Source organism: Mastacembelus armatus, chromosome 21, assembly GCF_900324485.2.
Source record: "Mastacembelus armatus chromosome 21, fMasArm1.2, whole genome shotgun sequence".
In the NCBI taxonomy this organism is placed as follows: domain Eukaryota; kingdom Metazoa; phylum Chordata; class Actinopteri; order Synbranchiformes; family Mastacembelidae; genus Mastacembelus; species Mastacembelus armatus.
In genome coordinates, this window is record NC_046653.1 from 10,743,559 (window position 1) to 10,767,790 (window position 24,232).

General features: G+C 39.2%; 1 protein-coding gene across 3 annotated transcripts in view; it reads right to left on the reverse strand.

Annotated features, from left to right (window-relative positions):
- The window catches only part of epha3 (eph receptor A3), a 116,276-nt gene that overhangs the window by 84,067 nt on the left and 7,977 nt on the right, over window positions 1-24,232 (reverse strand). For all 3 annotated transcript variants that reach the window (XM_026295076.1, XM_026295078.1, XM_026295077.2), the window contains exon 2: window positions 3,760-3,989. In XM_026295076.1, the coding sequence (XP_026150861.1) occupies window positions 3,760-3,853 (94 nt within the window). In that variant the 5' untranslated portion in view covers window positions 3,854-3,989. The remainder of the gene's footprint in view (window positions 1-3,759; window positions 3,990-24,232) is intronic.

Sequence of the window (24,232 nt, forward strand, 5' to 3'; positions counted from 1 at the left end):
GATCGTTGGATCTAACTCAGAAACCTAAACCACCTGCAGTTAAACTGAGCATGCCACTCTCGATCTTCAGCTCAATGTTTGGTCAGGACGTAGACATATAAATATAGGCTTACGGTATATGTTGAGAAAGAGGGTTTATTTTTAAAGGAGGGGCATGTGTAAGCACATTTCCAGCACCTCTGAAAGGTACCATCGCTCACAAACGCCTGTCCGTCCCAGGGGGGACTTGCTGCGCCGGGCTGTCCGGGCCAAGCCTCCCCTACCGCATGGCTAAAAATACCAGAGGCCTCCCGACTCCCCGCAGTGGGCCAACATCTCACCGCGCTGAGGGACACACTGCACCGCGGCAGAAGCAACTAACAACTTTTTTTCTATTTATTAAGGCTATTATTTTTTCGATCAGACGAGGAAACAAACAAACAAAAAAAATAGATCTCATGTCTGCCCAAAGTTAAGATGAATCCGCGCCACCAGATGATATTCTCAGGGATTTTCTCTGTATTTTCCTCAACTTTTCCCAAAGGTTTTTGTGCGAGAAACCACGCAGTGAATGCAGTTATTAAAAACATGCTGCCAGAGGCACCAGATGGGTTCAAGACTGAAAGAAATATAATTAAACTTCTGGTTTCCTTATAAATGTGGCTAGGAAAATAATAAACATAATAACAGAAGTTCATTAAAACCCAGGTTTGTTTTCCTTTTTTTTAATTATCCGATTAAGTAATGGATCCATTTATTATCCTACACTCCACGCCCATAAAACGTCCCATACAGTCTACAACTTACAAAAACGCGTCCTATATTAATTTACTAATTCACTGAGAGTTTCCAGATAAACTAGAATAACCTGACTTTAGAGCAGACCGTATTTAAAGGGCATCGCCTCTGAATGCGCTTCATCTACTGCGCGCTTTCAGTTTGCGCAGCAGATTGTCCGCATAAAAATAAAAGTCACTTTAGTCTCCCCTCATGTCAAGAAAAAGAGGGAATAACCAAAAAGGGGTGAGGTTTTGTGATTTGTCAGGTTCCTGTCTAATTATAAATACTGAATTAAAAGAATACACGCTCCCTTCGTGACTTTAGGACTTTTCCACACCAATAAACGAATCAGTCCCCGACACTCAAACTCTGTGTCATTTTCTTGAAGTTGTTTCATCATTTGCGAGTTTGTAGTAACTTTACGTTGGTTTTCTCTGCTCTGTTAGGAAACATTTCCATTAATTATTCATATTATTATTATTATTAATGTTAATTATGATCCGCTTATGGAGCATGGCTGCGCATTTACACCATCGCTGCGTAAAAGCCAAAAGACTTTAGACTTCTCATTCAAAGTGCGCATCGTCTCCTTGTAGATTCATATTTGTGGTGGAGAAATGTGTATGAATTTCTATAGAGACGTGGCGGCTCGATACTGACACTCTCTGGTAGATTCAGGTCTGGGGAGAAGTGAATTCAATCGTCTGATTTGTTTTATATTGATAGTCAGCATCATTGCTGTTCCCAGTAACTTGAAAACAGGTTAGAGGATTGAGACCTCAGTCACATAGCACACAAACACACACACACACACACAAAATCATACACACGAAGCAGCCGAGTTTCTTTCTCTCTCTCTCTCTCTCTAAGACACACACACACAAACACAGCCTACACACTTTCACCACTGGAGTCTTGTATATTGTGTCAGTGTGATGTGTATTTTATGTGGTCGTGTTTCTTTTTCAGTGCTAAGCGCTTTGATACTAAATGTCCACGAGCCTCAAACTTCAATAAACTACTTTAGTCTCGACTATTACAGGCCTATACTAAATAAAGCTGATTATCAGGGCAAAGGCAGGATCTGCAGTAGGCCCAGCTGACTTTGACTCACTCAGTTTTTCACGCAGTTGCACATTTTAGCACCAATTTTCGACTCATGCTCCCCTGTCCTGAATTAAACCTACTGATCTCCTGCACCGCGTTAACAACCAACCACGCAGCAGGATGACTGTAACGTTTGCCTGGCACAGGACGAAACGCACGAAAAGACAGAGACGTTGAACTTTATGATGTTGGATGGCTGTAATATTGGGTGGATAGTCTTCATCCGCCACACATTTTCGTTCAGAAGTAAAACAAACAGAGGTACGTGAAGCCCAGTCCCTTCAGAGAACTGTTTTTTTTTTTTTTTTTTTTGGCAAAGTAACTTTGAAGCTGAGGAGTAAATCCAGTGTAAGGTCACAAATGAAAACAGGTGTCTGGGGGGTCTGGTTATTGTACTTTTCAGTCCATCAGCGTCGATCAGAAATAAACTAAACGTGGTTTGTTAGAGTTATGTACATGCTGTAGGCGACTTTCTCTTTAGGACTCTGCGTTAGATTAGGCTTGTTTGTCGTGGCCTACAGACCAAAACTTTCCCAACTCAACCTACATCATCGAGGAGACTTAACTCACTTACTTTCGATCCTTACATGGGCGGCACAAGGATCAGACAATCGTCTTTTTCCTTTTGTCCCTACTTCACTTGCCTGAATATTTAATTACAGCAAAGTAGATTACGCCTACTAAAGACAGATTCATTTAATTACTTCATTGGTTTTAAGGCTTAAATCACTAAAAATCTGTTAATAGCTCCCGTACTAAGAACCATTTGAAATTTGGGATTTTTTTTTTCATCATTAGAATATTTACAAAGAATAATTTCAATTGTGAACCACATTCCTCCAGACAGTGAGTGTGACCCAAATCTTCAACCAAATGCTTTTTTTTTTTTTTTTCCTTGTGCGCGCAGATTAACCCTCACAGAGCAGGGCACCGACACGGGTGTGCCTGGGCTTTTTTTTTTTTGTACTTTGACCCCCACCCCCCACACACACACACACACACACACAAAAGATTTTAACCTTAACGCGTTTTTATAGCATGTAAAAAAGTCACAATGCTTTTGAAAGTTTTAAAGTTTAAGCAAATTTGCAAACACAAAAAAGAGGCAGACCAGGCTCTTTCACATGTTTCCAGCGGAGTTTCACATGTTTGCAAAAGTGCCTGTGCTGAGAGTAAACCGTGAGCGACACTCGCACTACAAATAAATGAAATGAATCTTTTTGGTTCAGGCAATTTTCCACTCGTTTAACGAACAATCAGATTTAGATATATTTTTTATTATAGCATTTGACAACAACATAATCCTCATTGTAGCAGATAAGCTACTTGATTTGGTTGAATTTAACCCCCCTAAAAAAACATCCATCTGCGTTTTTACGCACTATTGTGCTCATCTTGTATTTATTTCCATCCAGCTGTTGTGACTGTAAGCCTTACTGGGGCGTCTACCCCAAAATGATAAAACATACCAACATGAACCTCATGGAAACAACGGAGTTCCTATTCGCCCCATAATTACTCCGCGACTGGCGCTTTGGGAGCCCTCTCGCCGACGCTCAGTTCATTCCAATTTAAACAACTATTAACCTGATCGCGAGGTTATCCGAAATAAGGCTACCTTGTCCGCCTGTTTTGGACCCAAGTTTAATATGTAGCCTTATTATTGTATGCTAGTGATGGGGTACCGGCTCCAGCGGGTCATCGTTATCACCTCCAATCACTTTTGGTCATCTTGTCATGGTTATTACGCTGCTATAATTTGGACAGTAGCAAGTCCACTGTGAGCGCACAGCACCGGCCCCCGATGTGTGCCGTAGCGCACCATTCATGCACACGAGCGCGCACACACACGTAGCCAAAACACACATGTCCGCAGCCTAACAGTTCCCTTACCTTCATTAGGGGGGTAGATGACGGAAATCACAGGAACAGCGCAGGACAGTAAAAGGGGTAAAATGCAAAGGAGTGATCGCGGATTGCAATCCATGGCGGCGGATCAGAGGTACATAACTCCATGAAGCCACTGACTGATCTGAGAGCGTCTTCTCTCCGCTCAGCTTTCTCCCTCTCTCTTGCTCCGTCTCCCTCTGGTTGGTGCAGTTTTCCGCTGGGTCCTACAGAGTCTGACAGACAGAAAAACACAGCGCTGAAGTTCACCACAGGTCAGTTACATCCACTTTTAACAGGCGTTTTCCTCTGATGTTTGACGTGAATGGCAAACTCAGCTATTCAGCATATTTTACATATACATTTTAAACATTTGTCACCCAAAACCGAAATGGAGAGCAGGGTCTATGAAATATTAGAAACCTATGTGTAGTCACACCACATGTTCCAGTGACCTTTTAGCCAACTGTATTAATCCAATAACACACACAACCTTTTTACTTATTTCTCTGCTTTATGCTCCTAAACTTAGTTAATGATAAAATTATGTGATTTGGTTATTACCAGGGAACACATGGCCCTGTTTCTATACCACAGTTTTATTTAGTTTGGTCCAGTAGAAACACACTAGATGAAGCCAGGATCTTTATTTCAAGAAGTGAGTGTAAATCAAATGTACGTTTGAACGTCTTTTTCAAACAACACTACAGAATGGCCAAGAAGAACCTGATGTTTTTAATAAAACAGCCAGAATTGGGCTATGATTTCGGGTCATACATAAGTAACATTTTGGTTTTCATTTTGACTGTGGAGCCACCAATTTGCACACTTGCTTTAAATCTAGAAACTGGAATAGCCAACGAGATCCTGTCATTTTAATGGGTATGTTTATAACCTTACTTTGGACCAAACAGAACTCAGTTGTTTGTTATATTTTGTCATATGAGAAGTGAAGCAATGCAAATTACACAAGCAATGAGTTTTTGAAAGGCACACAGGAAAACATAATGATGTATGAAAACAATTGTTTTTATTCATATTAGCTGTTATACTTTATGCCTTATTAAAAGACTGAGGTCATATTTAAAGTTCTTTTTCTTATTACATTGCTCATTTTTATAACTATTACAAATATAATTCACATTAAAATACAAGATACAATTAGCAGCATACTTGAAAAGAAAACATTATGACTTATAATGACTATCAGTTGAAAGACAAAGTTTTATTTATCATGGACATATGATGATTAGACTCTCTGCTGTGCTTGTATTTGGGTCTATTGTGTGCATTTGTTTGCGAGGACCATTTGGGGCCCTTAACACCACAATACTTGATCAGTACTGGAAAGGCTGGGGTGGCACCATAACGTCAGGGTCCTAGCTGAGATGCCAGCTGTTGTGGTGGGGGTGGGTTGGAGGCTCGACACTGGGAAGGCAACTGACATATGAGAAAAATTAAAGGACACAGCACATACAGAGCACAGAGAGGCCAAAAAAGAAAGTCAAATTATTTAGAATGATCCTGAATATGCTATATATTATGTTGCAGCAGGGGGGGCTTATTCACTGATATACAAAATGTCATGTTAAAAATGTATTTTTGCTAAAAAGTCACAGTGACACACAGTTTAAGTAATCCTAATGACATGTTCTCGCAGTTTATTTTTGGAAATGTATACGTTGTAAATTTGACACTATTTTTAAAAAATTGCTACATGCGTGCACCACTGCTTTTAATGCATTTTCAGAAGAAAATCTTCTTTCCTTCCTTATTTCTCATGCTCAGTATGATATGTGGCTGGCAGTGTGTTCAAACGTCTTTTAAAATTAACTGGGGCATTTTTTACAATGCATTTAATAGCGATATCTTAGCATGAATGACTTAGCAGCAAACTCAGAGTACCGTTTTACCCTGAGACATTTATGGGTTTCAGATTGTCAATGGATACAGTGAAGAATGATACCAGGAGGTCTTTGGCCACATTAGTGGTTGTGGCATATGGATTTACGGCAGGTCTTAGACATGCTTGCCTTTGTCATACATCATCTTCTATATCCCCCCCAATTCTCTTTTTACATGCTGAAATAGATTAATACCACAGTCCTAATGGCTAACAATCAATTCAGTGACAATTCTGGACTCATAGTTTACACATATGAGGATTTAGTGTTAACAAGGAACTCCCTGAGCAAGATGTATTTTGATATACAGTACTGTAGCTCATATTAACGGAAACTAACGCTGAATTATGCTTTTGAGGAGACATAAAAATGGAAGCATACATTCATAAATTTAATGCTTGAGTCTAAATTGGAATAATATTTCACTTTACATGGACTTTTACTACAAGAAAAAATAGAAATAAACATTAAAATGAAGTTGAATGCTAACAATAAAAAAAATTGCACTAATACATAAAAAAATGTATATAAATGTAAATAAAAGAGATGACAAGCATTCTTGATAACACAGTAACAGTGAATATGATTAGTGTGGCATGTGAACTTCATGTTGACAGGCAAACATAATCAGTAGTAATAGTTCTCATTTGGTTGTCTGAAAGGCACTGTCACTGTGATTTTAGTCAATGAAGCAGCAAGTTAGTTCAGACTAATTGCTGAAAATCTGTTTCTGATTGTGGTGAATTGGAAAAATGCGATGGGTTCCTCCCGTCTATCCACTCCAACATTTTTTCCCTCTTCTCAATGAACGCTTGTCCATTTTTGAACCCTTGCCATTGGAACAATCTGGTATAAGATGGAGGAAAATATTGATTCAAAGCCGCAAGTGTAAGTCATGATGTGTCCTGACATGGCCGTGTAGTGCTCTAAACTCACAGAGCAGATGTTGTTTAGGAGCCGCTTTGAGGCTGCTAAAGCCTGGCCTTCTTACACAGTAAACACAAACAAACAAACAAGCAGACCGACTGACTGTATTTACTGCTTGCTGTCAGTACCCTCTTCTTCCCTGTGGTTCTCAGGCGGCGCATTCCTGCATACTCACAGCACACAGAAGGAGGAGAAGCCAGCGGGCTGCTGGCATGTAACACTATCCCCCCACACCAAACATCATACCAGCTTTCTTAGCATTGCCAGCACCGCCACCCTTCATCCTTTTTCCTCTGTCCTTTTATTTTCTTACAGCACTACTGGGGAATCTAAAACTGAAGAAAATTGCACCAGCCTGGTTACTGTTTTCATTAAAGTACAATAACAGATGTTTTATGTATATTATACTCCTGTGCTTTATAACAATACTGCCATAATATCCATTATGTGCCTGTTCAAGAGGAATACTAATATTCTAATAAAAATAATAATAATATTAAAAACTGAATATTTGTCTCACACGCCCCTTGGTTTTACTGTTACTAAATGGGCAAGTAATATTTATTTGTAGAAGTACAAACTACCAACCAATGTACATTCAAGTACCTTTTAGAAGAGCTAGAGCTGCTTATTTTCCATCAGGAATTCAGTGATATGTTCAAATAGATTAAAAGCAGTGAATATTAATGTCTTTGGTTAAAAATGCTGCATATTTTTCACACAATTGCAACCAATCTCTATTCATGGTTTCTAATTTTGCACAAGTTTTGCATCAGGCAGATCAGTTAAGTCTGAAAACAAGGTTACAATCACACCAGACGTGTTTATTCTTATTGTATGTAGAATGTGCGCAGCTGAGTGGATCTAAATGTTTACACGAAGAAATCAAGTGCCCCTCTAGTTCCTGTATTTGCACCAATGATTAATTGGGTTATGGTTCATGTAGCAAAGGCTCCTTTTCACCCTCAGAAAGACAAGTGGGAGGCTGCACTGATAGGACTGACTGACCTGCCATAACAGGGTCCTGTGAGACAGAGCTGGGCCTCCTTCCCACTACAAACAGCTTTCTCTCTCTCTCCATATCCACCCACAACTAGGCCTGTCAGGGAGGAGAGTGTAAAAGACTGTTTGCAGTTCTGTGCTTATGGTATCAAAAACAGGACAAAAAACAGGATTAGTGCCCACTGTTGAAAAACAGTCAAACCTCCTCTATTTAATTTGTTGTATTTCCTGAGAAAAGCACCAACATAACATAATGCAACATCCACCGGAATATTATCACTCCATTAAATGGCCAGTATCAGTTGTTATCACACATAATTATGCTTCAGGAAGGGGCTAATTACCTCAATGCATAGGCCACAGGGTATATATTCTTGATCTGTTTTCATGAGGTGACCTTTAGCATCTGTAGTTTTTATGGAGGAGGCACAAACGTCATCGATGGTGAAGTCCAGGCAGGAAGGAGTCTGGACTAATCTCTGAATTAAAAGTAGTAATACCACAGTATAATACTTCATAAAATGTTGCTTAAATTAAAGCAACCAGAAGAGCAAAGTCTTTGTGAACGAGCTTTAGGTTGCACCAGTATTACATCGACAGTGACAGAGAACAGCATAACAGGCATTTAACAATATGTAAACAGCTGAATGTTGCTCTAAAGAATGTACGGTGCTGCCCTACCTGAAAACACTTTTAGTCACTAAGGCCTGTGAGCTGGGGAATGCCCTGAAACAAAACACTCTGACATGAAGGTTTATTTACTGGACAACAACTAAACAAGGCTAAACCATAAAAGCTGGTAATTAGAGAGGAAGTAAGCAACATTTGGGTTCCTTGATGCCACTGAGGTTTTGTCACAAGGAGACACACAAAAATGCAAACAAGCAGAAATAAACTCTTTCAGTCTTTGGCTTTTCACTATCTAAAACAGAAATCAGCAGGAATTTTCTCCAAATGTGATAAATAGTTGCCTTTGTGGGAACCTATCTCTGGAAGCAGACAATTCAATTACTAATAAATAATAAGTCATTTCATAGGGTTGCAGCATCATGATAGTTGTCAAACACAGTACTGGAAGAGATAATTAGCTAAAATAAAATGACATATTGTGTTTTCTGTAAAAGAATTCTGTTCTAATACAAGAAGACATCCATCAAATAATCAGCTCTCATCAGTGTTTGACCTCCCTCTGTTGCCAGTATTGTCTTGGATACTATTCCTCCTCCTTCTGCTGTATCATTACCTACATATGTGTAGCACAAATTCAGGTTTTAGAATAATGTCTGCCAAATAAGACCTTGGCAGACATTCACTTGACTTCCAACTCAAATGCAGTTTTGCATTTTTGCTCAAACTCTCAACCAAAAAAAAAAAAAAAAAAAAAACACAATCAGTTTTAAAAATCCCAAAAGTGACATTACTGTATTTGTGGTGTATGATTTGGTCTGAAACATTTCTTATTAAAAAAAGAACAGATGATGGGAAGAAGGCAAGAACCAAGGAAAATTCTTCAGAAATTTGCAAATGACACAAATTCTTTTAAGTTGTCAGTTCTCTTAAGTCAGTTTCTCACATGTGCCATTTAGAAATGAATCTGTTCATACAACTGTTTTTTGCAGCCCATTGTCTATAATAATAGTGGCATTAAGAGAAAATCAGTCGGTGTAATACTGTGTGCGTGCGTGTTTGTGTGCTTTCTAATGGTTTCACTCTGAGATCAGCAGTTACCATCAGAAAGACAGTCAGGTCTGTTGCCATGCTGTTGCAGAAACATTTACCTAAAATATTCACGAGAAAAGCACCTTAATTATACAGATGATGGAGTATACGCCCTGAAGTGTGTGTGTGTGTGTGTGTTTGTGTGATGTATGACAGTATCACACAGCTTTCATAATAGCATCTAATTGGTCTATGGCTACACAAATCTCTCGTTCTCATTGGGTGCATCTGTGTTGTCTAGACTGTTGCTGCTTCTTCTCCTGCTGATACACATTTATATGTAGAAATATACACATACACATATGTATTTTTGCACTACATTAATATGCAACAAACACATATATGTACAGGCAAGCACACACAGACAAGTATGCAAATACACTACACACCATTCATATTCACACAAACAATGCGTGGTGTATTGTGACAGACTTCTGTGTTTACTTCTGGTGCTGTGGGAGAGGAAGATGAGACAAAATGGAAGACACTGTGGACTCAGGAAGCACAAACACACACACATACACACATACACACACACGCACGCACACACACACACACACACACACACACACACATAGAAATACACGGACTTGTTGCCTGCTCCCTGCCAAAATTACTAAATGAGGTTCTGTTTTCATTAATCATAGCTGTTGTTAAGGTTACCTGAGCGACAGTCAAGCTGCTGGGCAGAAAAAAAGGCAGTTGGACTACTGAGTGACACTGAACAGTCTTCCATACGTACTAATTATATTACATTAATATAATTATTTCAACACCTAGTCATTAAATTACAACACCCACTCATTAAATTACACTTCCTCGGCCTACAGAGAGCATTTTATATGGTATATGGTTGGTTTATTGAAAAGAAAACTAGGCTCTGAACCATGTCGCTACATAACACGAGGATAGATGTGCACTGCTGACGGGTGATGTAAAACAAGTGTGGCTTTGAGACTGACCAGTTTTAAGCTTAGTTAAAACAGAACAGGATGTAATACAAACATCTTAATAGTTATGGCTTTGTCTATCATTGTAAACCGCGATTATGAGGATTTCTGTGTTTCTTTCATCTGCTTGCAGTCTCGCCTGTAGAGTTATGAATGCTTTGGCAAGCTTGGTGAAAACCAAGGCTATGGGTGTGGTGCACATCTACAAAAGTAATCCAAATTGTGTTAGTAAAGACTTCTATTGAAACATCAGTGTCCCAACTAAATCCTTACTGGAATGTTGTTTTGTTTGTGGCAACACTCTTTAAGGGCTCTATGTTGCATCAAATGCAGATTACAAGCCCACTGAACATCACAAGGCAAAAAGCAAAAGGTATTTTAACTACTGTGAAGCGCAAAACAGATTCATCAGAAACCAGATATATTCCCTCATGCAGTAACAACTGTGACATAAGTTACTTCAGATTTATTATCATCTTAAATTGTACTGTAGGCCAAAAAATGTAATAATCTGAAAGTTTTTAACATACTGGGCACAGCCTTGACTGCAGTAATAAACATGCATTTACATGAGCGTATGGGGCATTAAAAAGTTTTATAGAAACTGTTGGACAGAACAGTCAACTCTGCTCATAGATAAGAAAACCAAACTCAACAATCTCACAAGTACACCGTTACAGGAAAGTGATGTGGAGCTGCTGATGTGTGCAAGTGAACAATTATTTGTGCTTCTTGGACTGGGAATGATTATGTTTGCTCAGTTGAAAATAATCACATCAAGTCATAATAAGAGGTTGTCACATTAGTGATTATACATTGCTGACGATGCTCAAATTGCTCGCTCATCACATAGACTTGCACACTAACACAAAATCCACCATGTATGAAGAATAAGACACTCGGTCTGTGGGGTGTGCCCAGCAACACAGACTATAACCATACAACCTGATGGCTCTGCAGCACTACCTCAACGTGTTAAACATGCTCTCTGTGTATTTTAGCTCTCGGTATAAAAACATAACATAACTAACCCTGCTACTAAATGTGGACATGTTGCATTGGACAGCACAGTTTCTCAGCTAATGAAGCCAACAGTAGAGGTCAAAATAAGGAAGTGACTCTGTTGTTGCTCATCTTAATCATCACTATTCCGATAAGAAACAACTAGCAGTTCATCACCAATCAGCTATGTTGGCATCATTATTCCGTTATTTGTCAGTGCAGTCTAAGTATGCATATCCTCTGGCACACATGGTTACCATCAGCATGACTGCGACCACAAAACCACAGTGTTAGTCTAATCTGTAAATACTGTGTGTAATGGGTCTAGTGTTATTATGTTGTTTCGCTTTATGACACACACACAGTCCTCAAAATGGCACAGCACTGAGTGTGTGTTTGTACCACATTTAAAGGCACCACTGTAATACTGAAAGATAAAACCCTCATCAGCCGTCACAGCGGCTGTTTTTCATGTGAAGAGTGTCTGATGATCTTCCTGTCTTGTTTCAGACTTTTTAAATGCATTCTGGAGAGGGCTTAACATGCTTTCACTGACAAGCAGGCACAGGGCCTGAACACTGCAAGCCTTTTTGCTTTTGTGTCAGGCTTTTATCTGTGTGGTTTGATGAGGAAGGTGGGGTCATGGCGTGACTAAAAAGTGGAGCCATTCGGGTAAACTTATATTATCCTCTGTCACCACCTCCCTTTCTATGTCAAACTTTCCTTCTGTGCTACCACAGCTCATCCTGAGAACAGAGAGATTACCTCCATTTGTCTTCATTAGCATATTAGCCCTTTGCTGGAGCCCGTGGGAAACTGCTGTAATTGCTAAGATAGCTGTAGACTAAAGCAGTGAAGGAATCTATAGAGCTGTGTGAGCAGGGGTTTCAGTAATGGAGGGATTTCAGAGATGAACTTCACCTTGACTCTCATGCCTCCTGCTCCTTTCTTCTGTCCTATATCTCTGTGTGCACTCACTGGATGTGAGGGAGTGCAAAAAGCACAGAGGAAACAACAGCCTGGAAAATTACTCTGAGCAGCCAGCTGTTTCTGAATTTCATCACAGGAATTTATCAACAAGCATAAATTCTGGCACTAACCTCCTACGGTGCTACAAACATTTCTTTGAAAAGAATCTTCACACAACTTTCCCGTCCTCACTTGTAGAAGCTACTTATGAGGGGTATTTTTGAATTCTCAGTTCATTCGAATGAATGCAGGAATGAATTATCGTTGCATATCTGAACTACCAGGGAGGAGCGGTTGTTTGATCCATTCTAATATATGGGTGATTGCAATACACTGTGATTCAAATTATGAAGCCCGCACTCATCTTCAAAAACACTCTATACAGTCCAACTGGCAGCTGAAATGCTCCTAATTGCAAGGCACAAACAAACATGAAAATTACAGCAACTGTGCCCAATTAGGGGATATTTTTGCATTGCTTTCTGTGTTTCTATGGTTGATTAGCTGCCTGTTCAGGTAAGCAAGTGCGTCTGAACTTCAGAGTTCAGGTCAGAAATGTGGCTCCACAGTGAATTTAATGGAACTGTGGAAATTATGTCAATATAAACACGTAGACCCAGAGCGTTGATTATATGAATTCAAGAGTTAACTGCAACTTAAAAGTTACCCTTTTCTGTACACACCAGTGAATAGTTGTAAATTGTGCTATTCGTGTGCAGTTCATGTCATTCTTTCTCTTGTCCAACGATCTAATTTTTGTTGAAGGACAGCAGGGATAAGCAACATATAGTAGGAACCCTACAATAATACTACAAAGTGCGACACTGCATTGTTGTTGACCCAGAAGGCAACAGCAGTAAACATCTTAACATCAGGAATAAACACAAAAACGCACACAATACTTATTTTAATTCTATAATTATAATTATTATGCATTTGTAAACACACAACACACCAATTAGGCCTGAGGGTGCCTGGCTTGCGTGTACAGTCCAACCAACGTACTCACGCATACTTGTTAGACAGTCTAAAGCGTTGTGACACAAGCCCAGTGGCGCAATTTCAATGACACACACATTTAGCGTCACACCATCCCATGCCTCCAAATGACCATTTTTAAAAACTCTGCTCTTACAGCAGAAAGCAGTATTCTGTGCATAGAAGAAACCTTACACTACCCAGTCGTTTGATTCATAAGTTGAAAAAAAGCACATTTATTTCAAGACTTGATGTCACCAATTGAGGTTGGCCTTGGGCCAAACAGTTTGATTATTTTCATAATCTGTACAACGATGCTGATAACTATTGTTGTCTTTCTCAGCTGATTATCTCAGGTCAGTGGAGTGTCTAACCAAAGATGGTTCTTTCTATAACGTTTTTAAGAACAATAAAACTTGGATCCTAAGGCTTGGGGGGGAAGACATGACTAGTTAGGGTTAGGGTGAAGGATTGGTTGAAATGAAGGCAATGGGAAACAGGTAAACAGGGACTGAGTGAAATGGGAAAAGAGATAAGAGAAGGTGAGAGATTGTTGGAGTTTGGTAGTGAGATTGGCTTGGTCTTTCTACATAGGACTGATTGAATGTGATTAGAGGTGCCATGCTGTCTGCCAAGCTACTCCTGCACTGCTTAGATTGCGCTTGTTTTGTCTACCCACCCAGCCATACACTTCCAGTCCTCCCATCTCTCCTCTGCTCCTCTCTATCCACCCATCCATCCATAGTAGAGTGTGTGCCAGGGGCAGCACCACATGGGCAATTCCAATGAGGACAGCAGTATAATTGTGTTGGGTGAAAAAAAAGTTCTAAATTGATCTGTCTGGTTAAATGAAGAAGAGCAATAACGTCCTCCTTTTTCCACACAGATCCACATGATATCTCATGTCTTCCTTTTCATCCCTCCCTCACTGCTGTCTGCACTTCAGAGCCAAGGCCATTCCAGGCCCAAGCAGGTCGGAGAACTCAACCGCATGTCAGACATCTCACTCTGACACACTATTCCCCCTTTCTTCTTTCTCTGCCAATCCCATCCTCCCACAGGCCTTCATGGAAAGTTGCTCTCTTTTGTTGTGCCAGAAGCTCCTCCATTCCTCTCTTTCTCAATCCTAGCAAACAGAGGCAGGAGAGGTCTTCAAGATAGATTATTTTACTCCTTACTAAAGCAATAAATCATATTTTTGACCATCTAGGGCAGTACAGGGTAGTACAATCCTTTCCTCTGTCGTAAGAAACTGCAATCAGGGCGGTCTGACAGCTGCCTGTTCGAGGATTCAGAGGATACTGAAGGATTGTGAGTTACTGGCCTCAAACAAATACTGGATCAGTCAGTCAAAGTAAACATGTCATCACTTGCACTGTGTACAAACACCCCTGCATATTTAAGCTTGATCAACTGGGGTCTTTTTAGTAGAAACAACAACAACTCTAAGAACACAATGAATCTACCAACATTTCTTTTAGAAATCAACTGAGGTGAAGCTCATCAAACATGTGTAACATCTGCCAGTTACACACTCACAGGTAGAGAAATGTCTGGTGGGTGTTTTTTTTTTTTTTTTTAAGTAAATTCAGCCTCATGTATTAGCAATGTGATATGTTGGCTTAAAGCAGTTACATAAACACATGCAGGCAAAGTGCCAGAACAGTGGGCCAAAAGTTTGACAGCTTTCCACAAGATACATCCAGACCCCCACCTTCACACCTCATGGCCATTTATGTTCTGATTGTTTCTCTCTGATCACCTACAGATTTACAGCGGACCACCTCCAAGGCTCACAAAGCAAGCACACACACACACTAAGGAGCACACACACACAAAATACAACCAGCTGGGAGACAGCAGCGACCCAGTAAAGGAAGGTTATGATTGATGTCTAAACACAGAGGAACAAATGAAACCAATCAAAACTAATCAGAAACGGCAGCTCAATACAATAGAGGCTGGGCAAACATAAGGAATATGTCAGCGGGTTGACAAGGATGCAGCTATATCCTCTGATTACAATAGCAGCTTGCCGTACTGTACACAGTCTGTTCCACTCTTAGGCTCAGTTCAGTGTACAAATGTTTACCTGAGCAGGGGATGATGAACAATGACTTTTATGGGAAATAGATGAACAATGTTTTACTGACATTGAAAACATTGACTGGAAATATTCAGATCGTGTTTTGGCTGGAGCTTGTGCAGAAGGATCTAGACGAGCTTCATTTTGTCCTCACAGTGCAAAGCATACTGAGTATGTTCAATGTGCAGAACGTGAAACTTTGATATTTTTATTACTTTGAAACATATACATACGTAAAGATGTTGTACTGTATCACAGTGCAAAATGCCACTATTATGAGATTTGTGGAACATAGAACATTACAGACCTTATCCTTATCCTCAAATGTCACCACAACCGTCACGATCGAGCCTTTGTTTTTTTAAAAATATTTGTAGATAGGAAAGTATAGGGGCAATTCCTTATATTACATATACTATATAATCTCTCCATTTATTAAATTTTGCTGGTCAGCTTTAAGTTATCATCGCTTTAACTAGCAAATTTTTCAAATCATGTTAAAGGCCAAAATTGCACAGATATCATATAACAGCAGCAACAAGCTGAAGTGGGTTAAGAGAGACACAGGGTATAGACTATATGGGAAGTTGACAAAAATGCAGGTCCTTCTCTGACCATCAAAAAGGAATTTTAAATCACTTCTGTCCAAACTTTTCCAAATTTCAATCAATAGTAATTAGTACAGCATGGCAATCAAGTGTTACCAGAATTATGGTATGGGTTTATACTTTCCTCTGGTTATCCTAGTTGCAATGCAGTCTATATCATGCGGTGCCAGAGGCGTCGTTGAAACATTTCATTTAAGCAGGAACAGTGAATTGCAGCAGTATGAATGACTTTCTCCAGTCTGGAGGTTATTTATAAGCCACTCTTTGTTATTAGTGTGCTCCCAACACATTGGCGACATATGTCTTCCGTCTCAGCCAGTTACTGGCATTGCAAACTGCTGGTAATGAAATACAGTCACAGTAACTGTACCATTAACCATATCTCTGTGGTGAACTCACCCCTCACAAAACACACACATGCATTCATACGCGTTAACACATAATAGTGGCAAAGTTACTCACTCTTCATAAAGCAGCACTGTTTACTTAAGTAACCACACAAAGGACATTTAATTAAATTCCTCTTTGTGGTTGTATGTCTTCCTCTCACACACACCCATTATGCACATATTGAAAAACTTAAATCACTTCAGGGGGACAGAGCAACAGATTCTGTCAAGATGTGATATCTTGTTTTCTTTTCTAAAAGAAGAAAACGTCTCCCTGTCAGCAGCAGTCACCCACTGACTGACACACCTGATCATCCACTGTGATGATGTCAAATGAATTCAGCATTTCAGTAGGTTGTTAATAGTGTTTATATTGATTGATGTAATAGGATGCAATACAGCAATACAGTCCATGTACTTTGAAGTACTGCATAGGCAGAACTAGCCTGACATTATGGTTTACATGCTCAAGACTAAGTCCAGAAATGCACCATGGGAAACCTTTGTCAAAGAGTTAATCACTGCTCAGCATTACTGTTTCTGTGTTTCCTGGTTATTAATCCTGTTGACTGGAGCTGATTGTTTAATATTGGGCACAGCCATTGATAAATTGACCAACTTTTTCCATAGTTGTTTGAATCTGCTGTTTTAATGTTTTAGGACAGAAGAACAGAGGTCAACTGAAAATGTGAAGGATGCCACAGGCTACTTGCTGACATATAGAAGAAATTCAACATGGGAGAGATTGTGCCCCATAATGCTGCAAATGCTGTCATAGGCTTTTTTAGCCAGCCAAGAAAAAACACTGTTTAAAAAAAAATCCATATTTGAGAACCAGTCCAGCTGGATACACTGAGGCCACATACCAGCAATGAACCATCTTGGAAAAGAGTACATCCTGTTTTCCAGACAATCACAGTATTGAGTTGTTCCCCCAACAGGCCTTTCCTCTGCTGCAGCTAGCTTAAGTCATTACACAGCAAGAGGACGATGATGTCTCCCCTGGAGGTGGCAAAAAGGTAAATTGGAAGTGAAGTGAGGGGTTCTGAGTCCACCGTGCAGAGCAGGACCCCGACAAACCCTGGGGTCTTCAGGCCCCTCGTTAGCAGAATGGCCTACATGTTTTCATTTGCTGGCAAACTGCAGGAGGTCAATTGCTGCTAAATTACGAGCTTTGGCTGGGAAAACAGCATGCAGATAATTAGTTCACTCTGCCTGTCCACACAATTAAGTTTTCTGAAAAACTGTCTAAAAGACAATTCAGGTCTCCAGTGCTGCCGTTAGACCAACATCAGACCAGCATTTGTGCATGTATACGTATCTGCATTTGAGTATTAAGTGGAAAGCAAGAGAGAAAAATGTTCTGACAGCAAAGGTGAGACACATAATATATATCAGTCTGTTTACTTACTTATAAATTCCCTTCAGCTTCTACTCTCATTAAAGATATTTCACAATTTTAAAAAAAAGTTAAACTTTTTTGAGTGTAGATTTTAAAAAGTATTTATTTTATTTAGTCTTGTTCAAGTTTAGCAAAACTATACACTATCAGCAGCAGCTAAAAGAAGTAAAAAACATTCAACACAACAAAGTATATCAAAAACTGTCATTGTCCAAATGATGAGGTTATGATCTTTGTCCAAACTACTACTGAGACTGGACAAATATATAAGGAATATGTCAGTGGGTTGCATTTTTAAGCTTTCTGCTGTGTAATGGTATTGCTGCATTAGGCACTTTGTGTTGTGGGTTAAAACACAGTTATTATTACAAGTGTGGACAATTTCTCAAAATGTACCACTTACATAATGGAGACCTGGGATAGTGATGTGCAAAAGAATGACCTTAGGCTTCAGTGCTGTCTGACTACAGCACAGTAAGGACAAAAGAAGTGATTCATAAGCCACCTGAGGGTTTCTGAAGCAATCACATCCTTACAGTGTGTCCTTAAACACTGTCCTGAGCTCGCTGGCATCTGAAGCAAAATACATCATTTAATAATAAAGTGCATTGTAGTTGTTATAGTAGTTTTTCTTATTTAAGAGGAACTCAATCAAAATAAATTAGCTTTACTTTTGTACTGTTGTTTTTGACTTACTCCCTTCTTTCCTCTACACTTATAATTACACCCTTTCAGTTCACAATCAGTCTTCCCTTTCACACTGACTTTTGTCTTTGTGTTATTTTACATGTCTTGGGTGTTTCAGGTTTGTCACTCAACCTCATGTCTGTGTCTGTCTTGACTGTCTGGCATTATACTAACAATACAGATACATTTATCTCATTGTTCAGTACCTAAATTATGTCAGTATGTCAGTAAGTGTGTCAAACTAAAGAAAAAGTTGAAGAACATACCGAATAAATGAGAAAAACTGTTTTGTTTTACTGAATACATTTGCATTACATTTACAATTTTAAGTGCAAACACACCTAAAACTGAAAATAAATATTTATAATAGCCTTTTTTTTTTTGGTCATTTTTAAATCTGCTCCGTATTTTGTCAAGCATTTTCCTCTAAGGCAAAAGCAAATGTTGACATTTGAAATGGAATGGATAATGGGATAAAGGACAGGTGGAAGCAACACTAACAGTCACTCTAAGCAACACTGTTATCTCCAATTATCTGTAGTCTATAATCCATGGGGTAAATAGAAAGTAATATTTGGGCTGTGGACAAAAGGATTTCCCCTTGTATGTCTGGAGACAGAAATGCAAACACAGTTATCTGCTATACATGCAGCTAGCCGTGGGCAAACTGCTCAGCCTTTAAGACCGAACTGACCATTACCCATCCTGCACACACAGGTCACAAGACAGTACAAATACATCAGCACACGCATGTTTGCACAAAATGCTTTCATGCATGCTCCAAGGGTGAAAGCACATTGAATATGGACTTCATGCATGTATTCAGGCCAGTTGCACAGGAAACATATAAAATTGTTATTTTATTATCTGACCCTGTGTAGTTATCTCCATCATACAGGCCTCCTGTGACCCCTGGGGTCAAAGCAGGGTGTGTGTCCTCCCCCACAATGATCTCTGTTGAGGTTAGCCAGGGAAACCTCTAAGGATGATCTCTAGTAGGGACACAGCTGCATATACACACAAATATGTTCACTCAAGTAACTCTCAAATAAATTTGTATGAACAAACAAGTCACTGCAAAATACAGGGAAAACACTACATTTTCTGTACATATATTACACACACACTGACAGTATTAGCTGGCCTTTTTATTTGAAGTTACAAACAGAGCCTTCACCTTCAGGTGCCGAATTCATTATTTTTAATAAAATAAGACACAAAACTCTTCTCTACCAATACCTGCATCATATATCCATATCTTTACTCAGAGGTAGTCAGTAAATTGAAATTTTAGGCATGAATCATACCTCATATACATTATTACAACGATCACAGTGTTGTATAACTGCATTGTTCCATTTAGCAAAACATAATGTGCTATAGACAAAAGGGAGCGATTTCAGACATAGGCCTCACACACAGATGCCAACACATGTCCATACAGTATTGATAAAGCAACTGTTTACCAGCAGTTTACTAGCAGTCAGTTGTAAAGTTTAGGTCTCCAGCAGTATCATTTGGTAACTGATTGTGTACTATCTGAAAAATATTTACAGTATTACTTAAATATTATAAGTAACACTGAACAGTGAGCTTCAGTTTAAGGCTCCAAACAGTAGTAAGCTATAAGCTCTGAGTATATTTTTTGACATATATATTCCTCAATAAGATTTTCCTCCAGGCTGCAGGTAACAATGACTTCCACTCTGCGTGGGCAAATCTGTGTGACATTATTGACCAAATCTCCTCCCTATCTGGGATTGGCTGCCAGTTAATCCACCTATTCTTATTCATTAGGCCTGTCCCTAATCACAGCTTCATCCGTGACCTTTGACTCTTCTGTCGATATAGATTAGCTCATTGACTCTGATTAGGACATTATCTGTCTCACCTTGGGGGTCAGGTTCATTATGCAAAGTTCTAATTACAAATTTACCTTATTTAATTGGTTGCACTTGGCTGTGCTAACAAAGGTCAGGTGACGACAGATTAATAATTTACAGTTAGCAGCTAAAGATTCAAATATGCAAAGCAAATTTTGGCAAATTAAGGGGAATTCCTGAGAAAATCCTATGGGTCAGTATAGCTTTGCTAATTTCAAAGATATTGTGCTGAGAAGATGACATTTCAGCTTGCAGTAAGTAAGTCTCCACAGAGCAGTACTGGGGCTAAATGTGTGTCATTGTGAAACATTTCCTGAGACCAATCATAAAAATAATTGAACCTTTCATCCAAGTGCTTCAACCTGGTTCTCTCATCTATTTCTAATTCCAGTTGCAAAGGGCCCCTTTATCTGGAGTTGGTAGATGTGAGTGGTGGCTATAACTCAAGGAGATGGAGTGAGAGGGAGAAAGAGAGGAAAGGAGAAAGACCCAGGCCCTTGTATGAACAGTAAAGTGAAATATACACCTGACGTTCAGAAAGGACCATTTCTTTCTTTCTTTCATTCTTTTTTTTTTTTTTTAATCTGGCTGCTAGAAATGGAATATATAATGAGGCTATATTTAGGGCTTGATATCATGACTGCACTGAGTAATGAAACAGCGAAGGTGGAGATTCATTACCTGCTGCATTATGATTTAATCAAACTGCACAAAATTATATTAATTTTTCTCCAACAAAGGGCTGCTCATATCTGGCCTTGTCCCCTTTGAGCCTGCAAGAACTTGGTGGTGTTACTTAGGAAAATCTTCCACTTTGCGACAGGGGGAAGAGGGATCTTTAAATGAATGTGGTGGTGAAGACACTGATTAAATTTTAGTATCCAAAGTGGTGTTAAACCATTATTAGTTTGCCTAATCACTGGGATGTTTCAGCCTATTATTACAAATCAGCAATGTCTTTCAAATACTGCTGCTTTGTCAAGCACCTTGATCATACTTGCCATGGTCGTTGCCATGTAAGGTTACAATAATAGATAGGGTACAGGCTACACCTGCTTTACGTAGAAAGGTTTATACACTAAAAGTACTCTGTTATAGGTTTAGGGAAAAAAAAAAAATCATGGCTTCAGTTAAAACACACATTCATGAAAAAATAAGATCCACACTAAAACCAAAGTCTAATGGTTTATGACCCATCAATCGACCACAAAATCCTAACACAAACTTTCTCCCTTCATATACTGCTTCTCTGTCAGAAGTTGCTCTGGCTCTGCTGTGAGTGGGTTAGCAGCTAATTCAATTGAAAACCCTTTAGCATTTGTATGAGATGCCAAAGCTACTTTTACAAAGCATCAGTTGCCCCAGTATCATCAGTGATTCAATCATCAGATCAAACCGTCAGCTATTGGTTTTACAGTATTTAATTACTGAATGGATTAAAAAGTGGTGTATAGAGAGTCCCAAAACCTTCATTTTTTAAAATCTTATTTCCCATAATCATGAAGGAAAAAAAGCCCCTGTACACTTCTTCTATTACTCTATTACTGCCATGTTTCAAAACCCAGTTGTGGTCAAAGATCTGCTTTTTCTCAAGTCTACACTGTGTAAGCTATGTCTGCTTTGTTTTACACCATCTACACAGTCATACTTTAGATATGTATAGACATGAACATGAACCTAGTTAGCCAGTAGTTCCTTGCATAGGTCAGTGGGGCAAACAGAGGGAAATTGCTGGAAAATGGCTCTCATCTGTGAACGTGCTTATGGATTTTATGTCCCAGTACAGTTTCTGTGACTGCTTGCTTTTTAGTAGCAGCTTTTTTGGATGTCAGTGTCAAGTAGTAGATTAGAATTATTCTGATAATTATAGTAAGGAGGGGTTTGTTTTGTTTCACCCTCAGAAATATAAGAGTTACTTTTTTTAAGTCAACTTAAAACAATCTGCACCAACAGGTCTGCTAAATTGGGGATTGGGGCTGAAACCATATTTACATGCATTTATTTTTAACCTGTAAGACTGAAACGTGTTTGAAACATTGTAGTTTTTAGGACTTAGTATGCATTACATTTGAGCAGCAATAATAGAAACCTGAGCCACTTGCAAAGCTGTCATTGTTATGCATCAAAATATAAGTTATCCCAGACAGCTTCAAAAACATACAGCACCATCCATTAAACACTCACTTATATACTCCGGCTGTTTGCGTTTCTTAACTGGACTAGATATCAGTCTGATATCTGCAGACAGCTACAGTAGCTAACGTACGTAGCAAGCTGAGACCGACTGAGCTAAACAGAATCACAGTGTTGTTCAGTCGGCCATGTTGGCTTTGATAGTTCATTACCAAACACAAACTGAGAGCACAGATCAGTGTGCCGAATTGATTTTAAGTCCATCTTATTCACAGATGCAACCATTAAACTGAACAAACTCAATCTCCTGGTAGAAGATGATACAATCAAAATTTCCAGAACTGCTATTTAATGCAAGATGAAGCTTGACATCATCTACTGCTTTTAACATCTGTCTTTCTATTCAGTCATAAAGATATATCATAAATGATTGCACTGAAATATAATATGTTTTTAAGAATCACCTGAAGGTCATCAGCGAGACTTTGTGTCCTTTACTTGCCAGCCCGATACAGGATGTGTCTCCATGTGCCATGTAAAGTTATCTGCCAAAGAGGACTGTTTGTTAATACTACTGACCCTGTTATGTTTGCTGCCCCTGCAATACCTCATTGAGATGCACACTTTGCAAGGTAAACAGCATTCTAAAGATCCTAAATGAGGTAATCCAGCCATGGCCTCTCCTCCTCTTGCCCCAGGCAGGGTTTTGAATGAGAGAACTGTTACACACCCTCTTTTATGTTAATCTGCTCCTCTGGCTGCAAAATACGAACCACATGTCTGGCAGAAAGTGCTTTAGAGTGCACTCACAGGCTGGTCTTTTATGGAGTGGATGCTGTAGGACCTGGCAGGGACACCGTTTAGACTGCCTGAAAGGTCGAGGCAAACAATCATAGCGAGAAAGATCTTCCAAGATACGGAAAGATATGGTTATTGAATACACCTGACATTTGCCAATCTGGATGCCAGCTTTGTAAAGATGAAAACAAATCTATGAGAACTCAGCTTTCTCCCCGTTACCTATTCACCGTCACACCTACACAGACTCTCGCACTTTATCCATTGGATTTTCTTTTCTGATTTCATTCTATTACATCCAAAGTAACACACCTACATCTTGATTTCATGTGCTTTAGGTTGACTCACTTTGAACGGATTTGTATAACATCACTCTTTGAGGGAAATTCCAGGGAACTATGGTCCTGAGCTACTTATGCTGTGAGTGTGGTTTTTGTCTCCACATATGAATGCTGGCACAAATTCGGTTAATGCACAAAAAAAGTACAAAGTGACTAAATGAGCAGCCACTCCCAAAATGTTACTTTGACCTAAAATCTGGACAGTGGGTGTCCTGGTCAATAAATCCAAGGCAGACCCCTCAGAAAGCAACACAAGCATTGGGCATGACATCAAATGCTCCAAAATACTTTGTGTTTACATTCATTTAAGAAAGCAACAACAACAACAACAACAACAACAAAAAAAAAAAAACTGTCATGAGTAAAAATCTTATTTCCTCATTATTGTTTTGGTTAAGATTGGTTAAGATTAACCCTTAACTGTAACTGAATGGTTAATTTATGTAGGGGCCCTTAGTGAAGAAATAAAGTCATTACTGACAGTCATTTGTGTTTGACAGAAATATAATAAATCTGGTAGTCTGGCTGTGCCATTTTTTTTAGATGACTCTGACCTTTCAACCATTTTCATTAAATCCACCTTTCTTGTCTCATTTCACTTTGTCTCTCAGAGCTTTGTTAGGAACGAGCTCTTCATCCTGGTCAAGGCATTGATTTGCCATCCACCTATCTGTTGCAACGCAGCCTTGTTCAAGCAACTA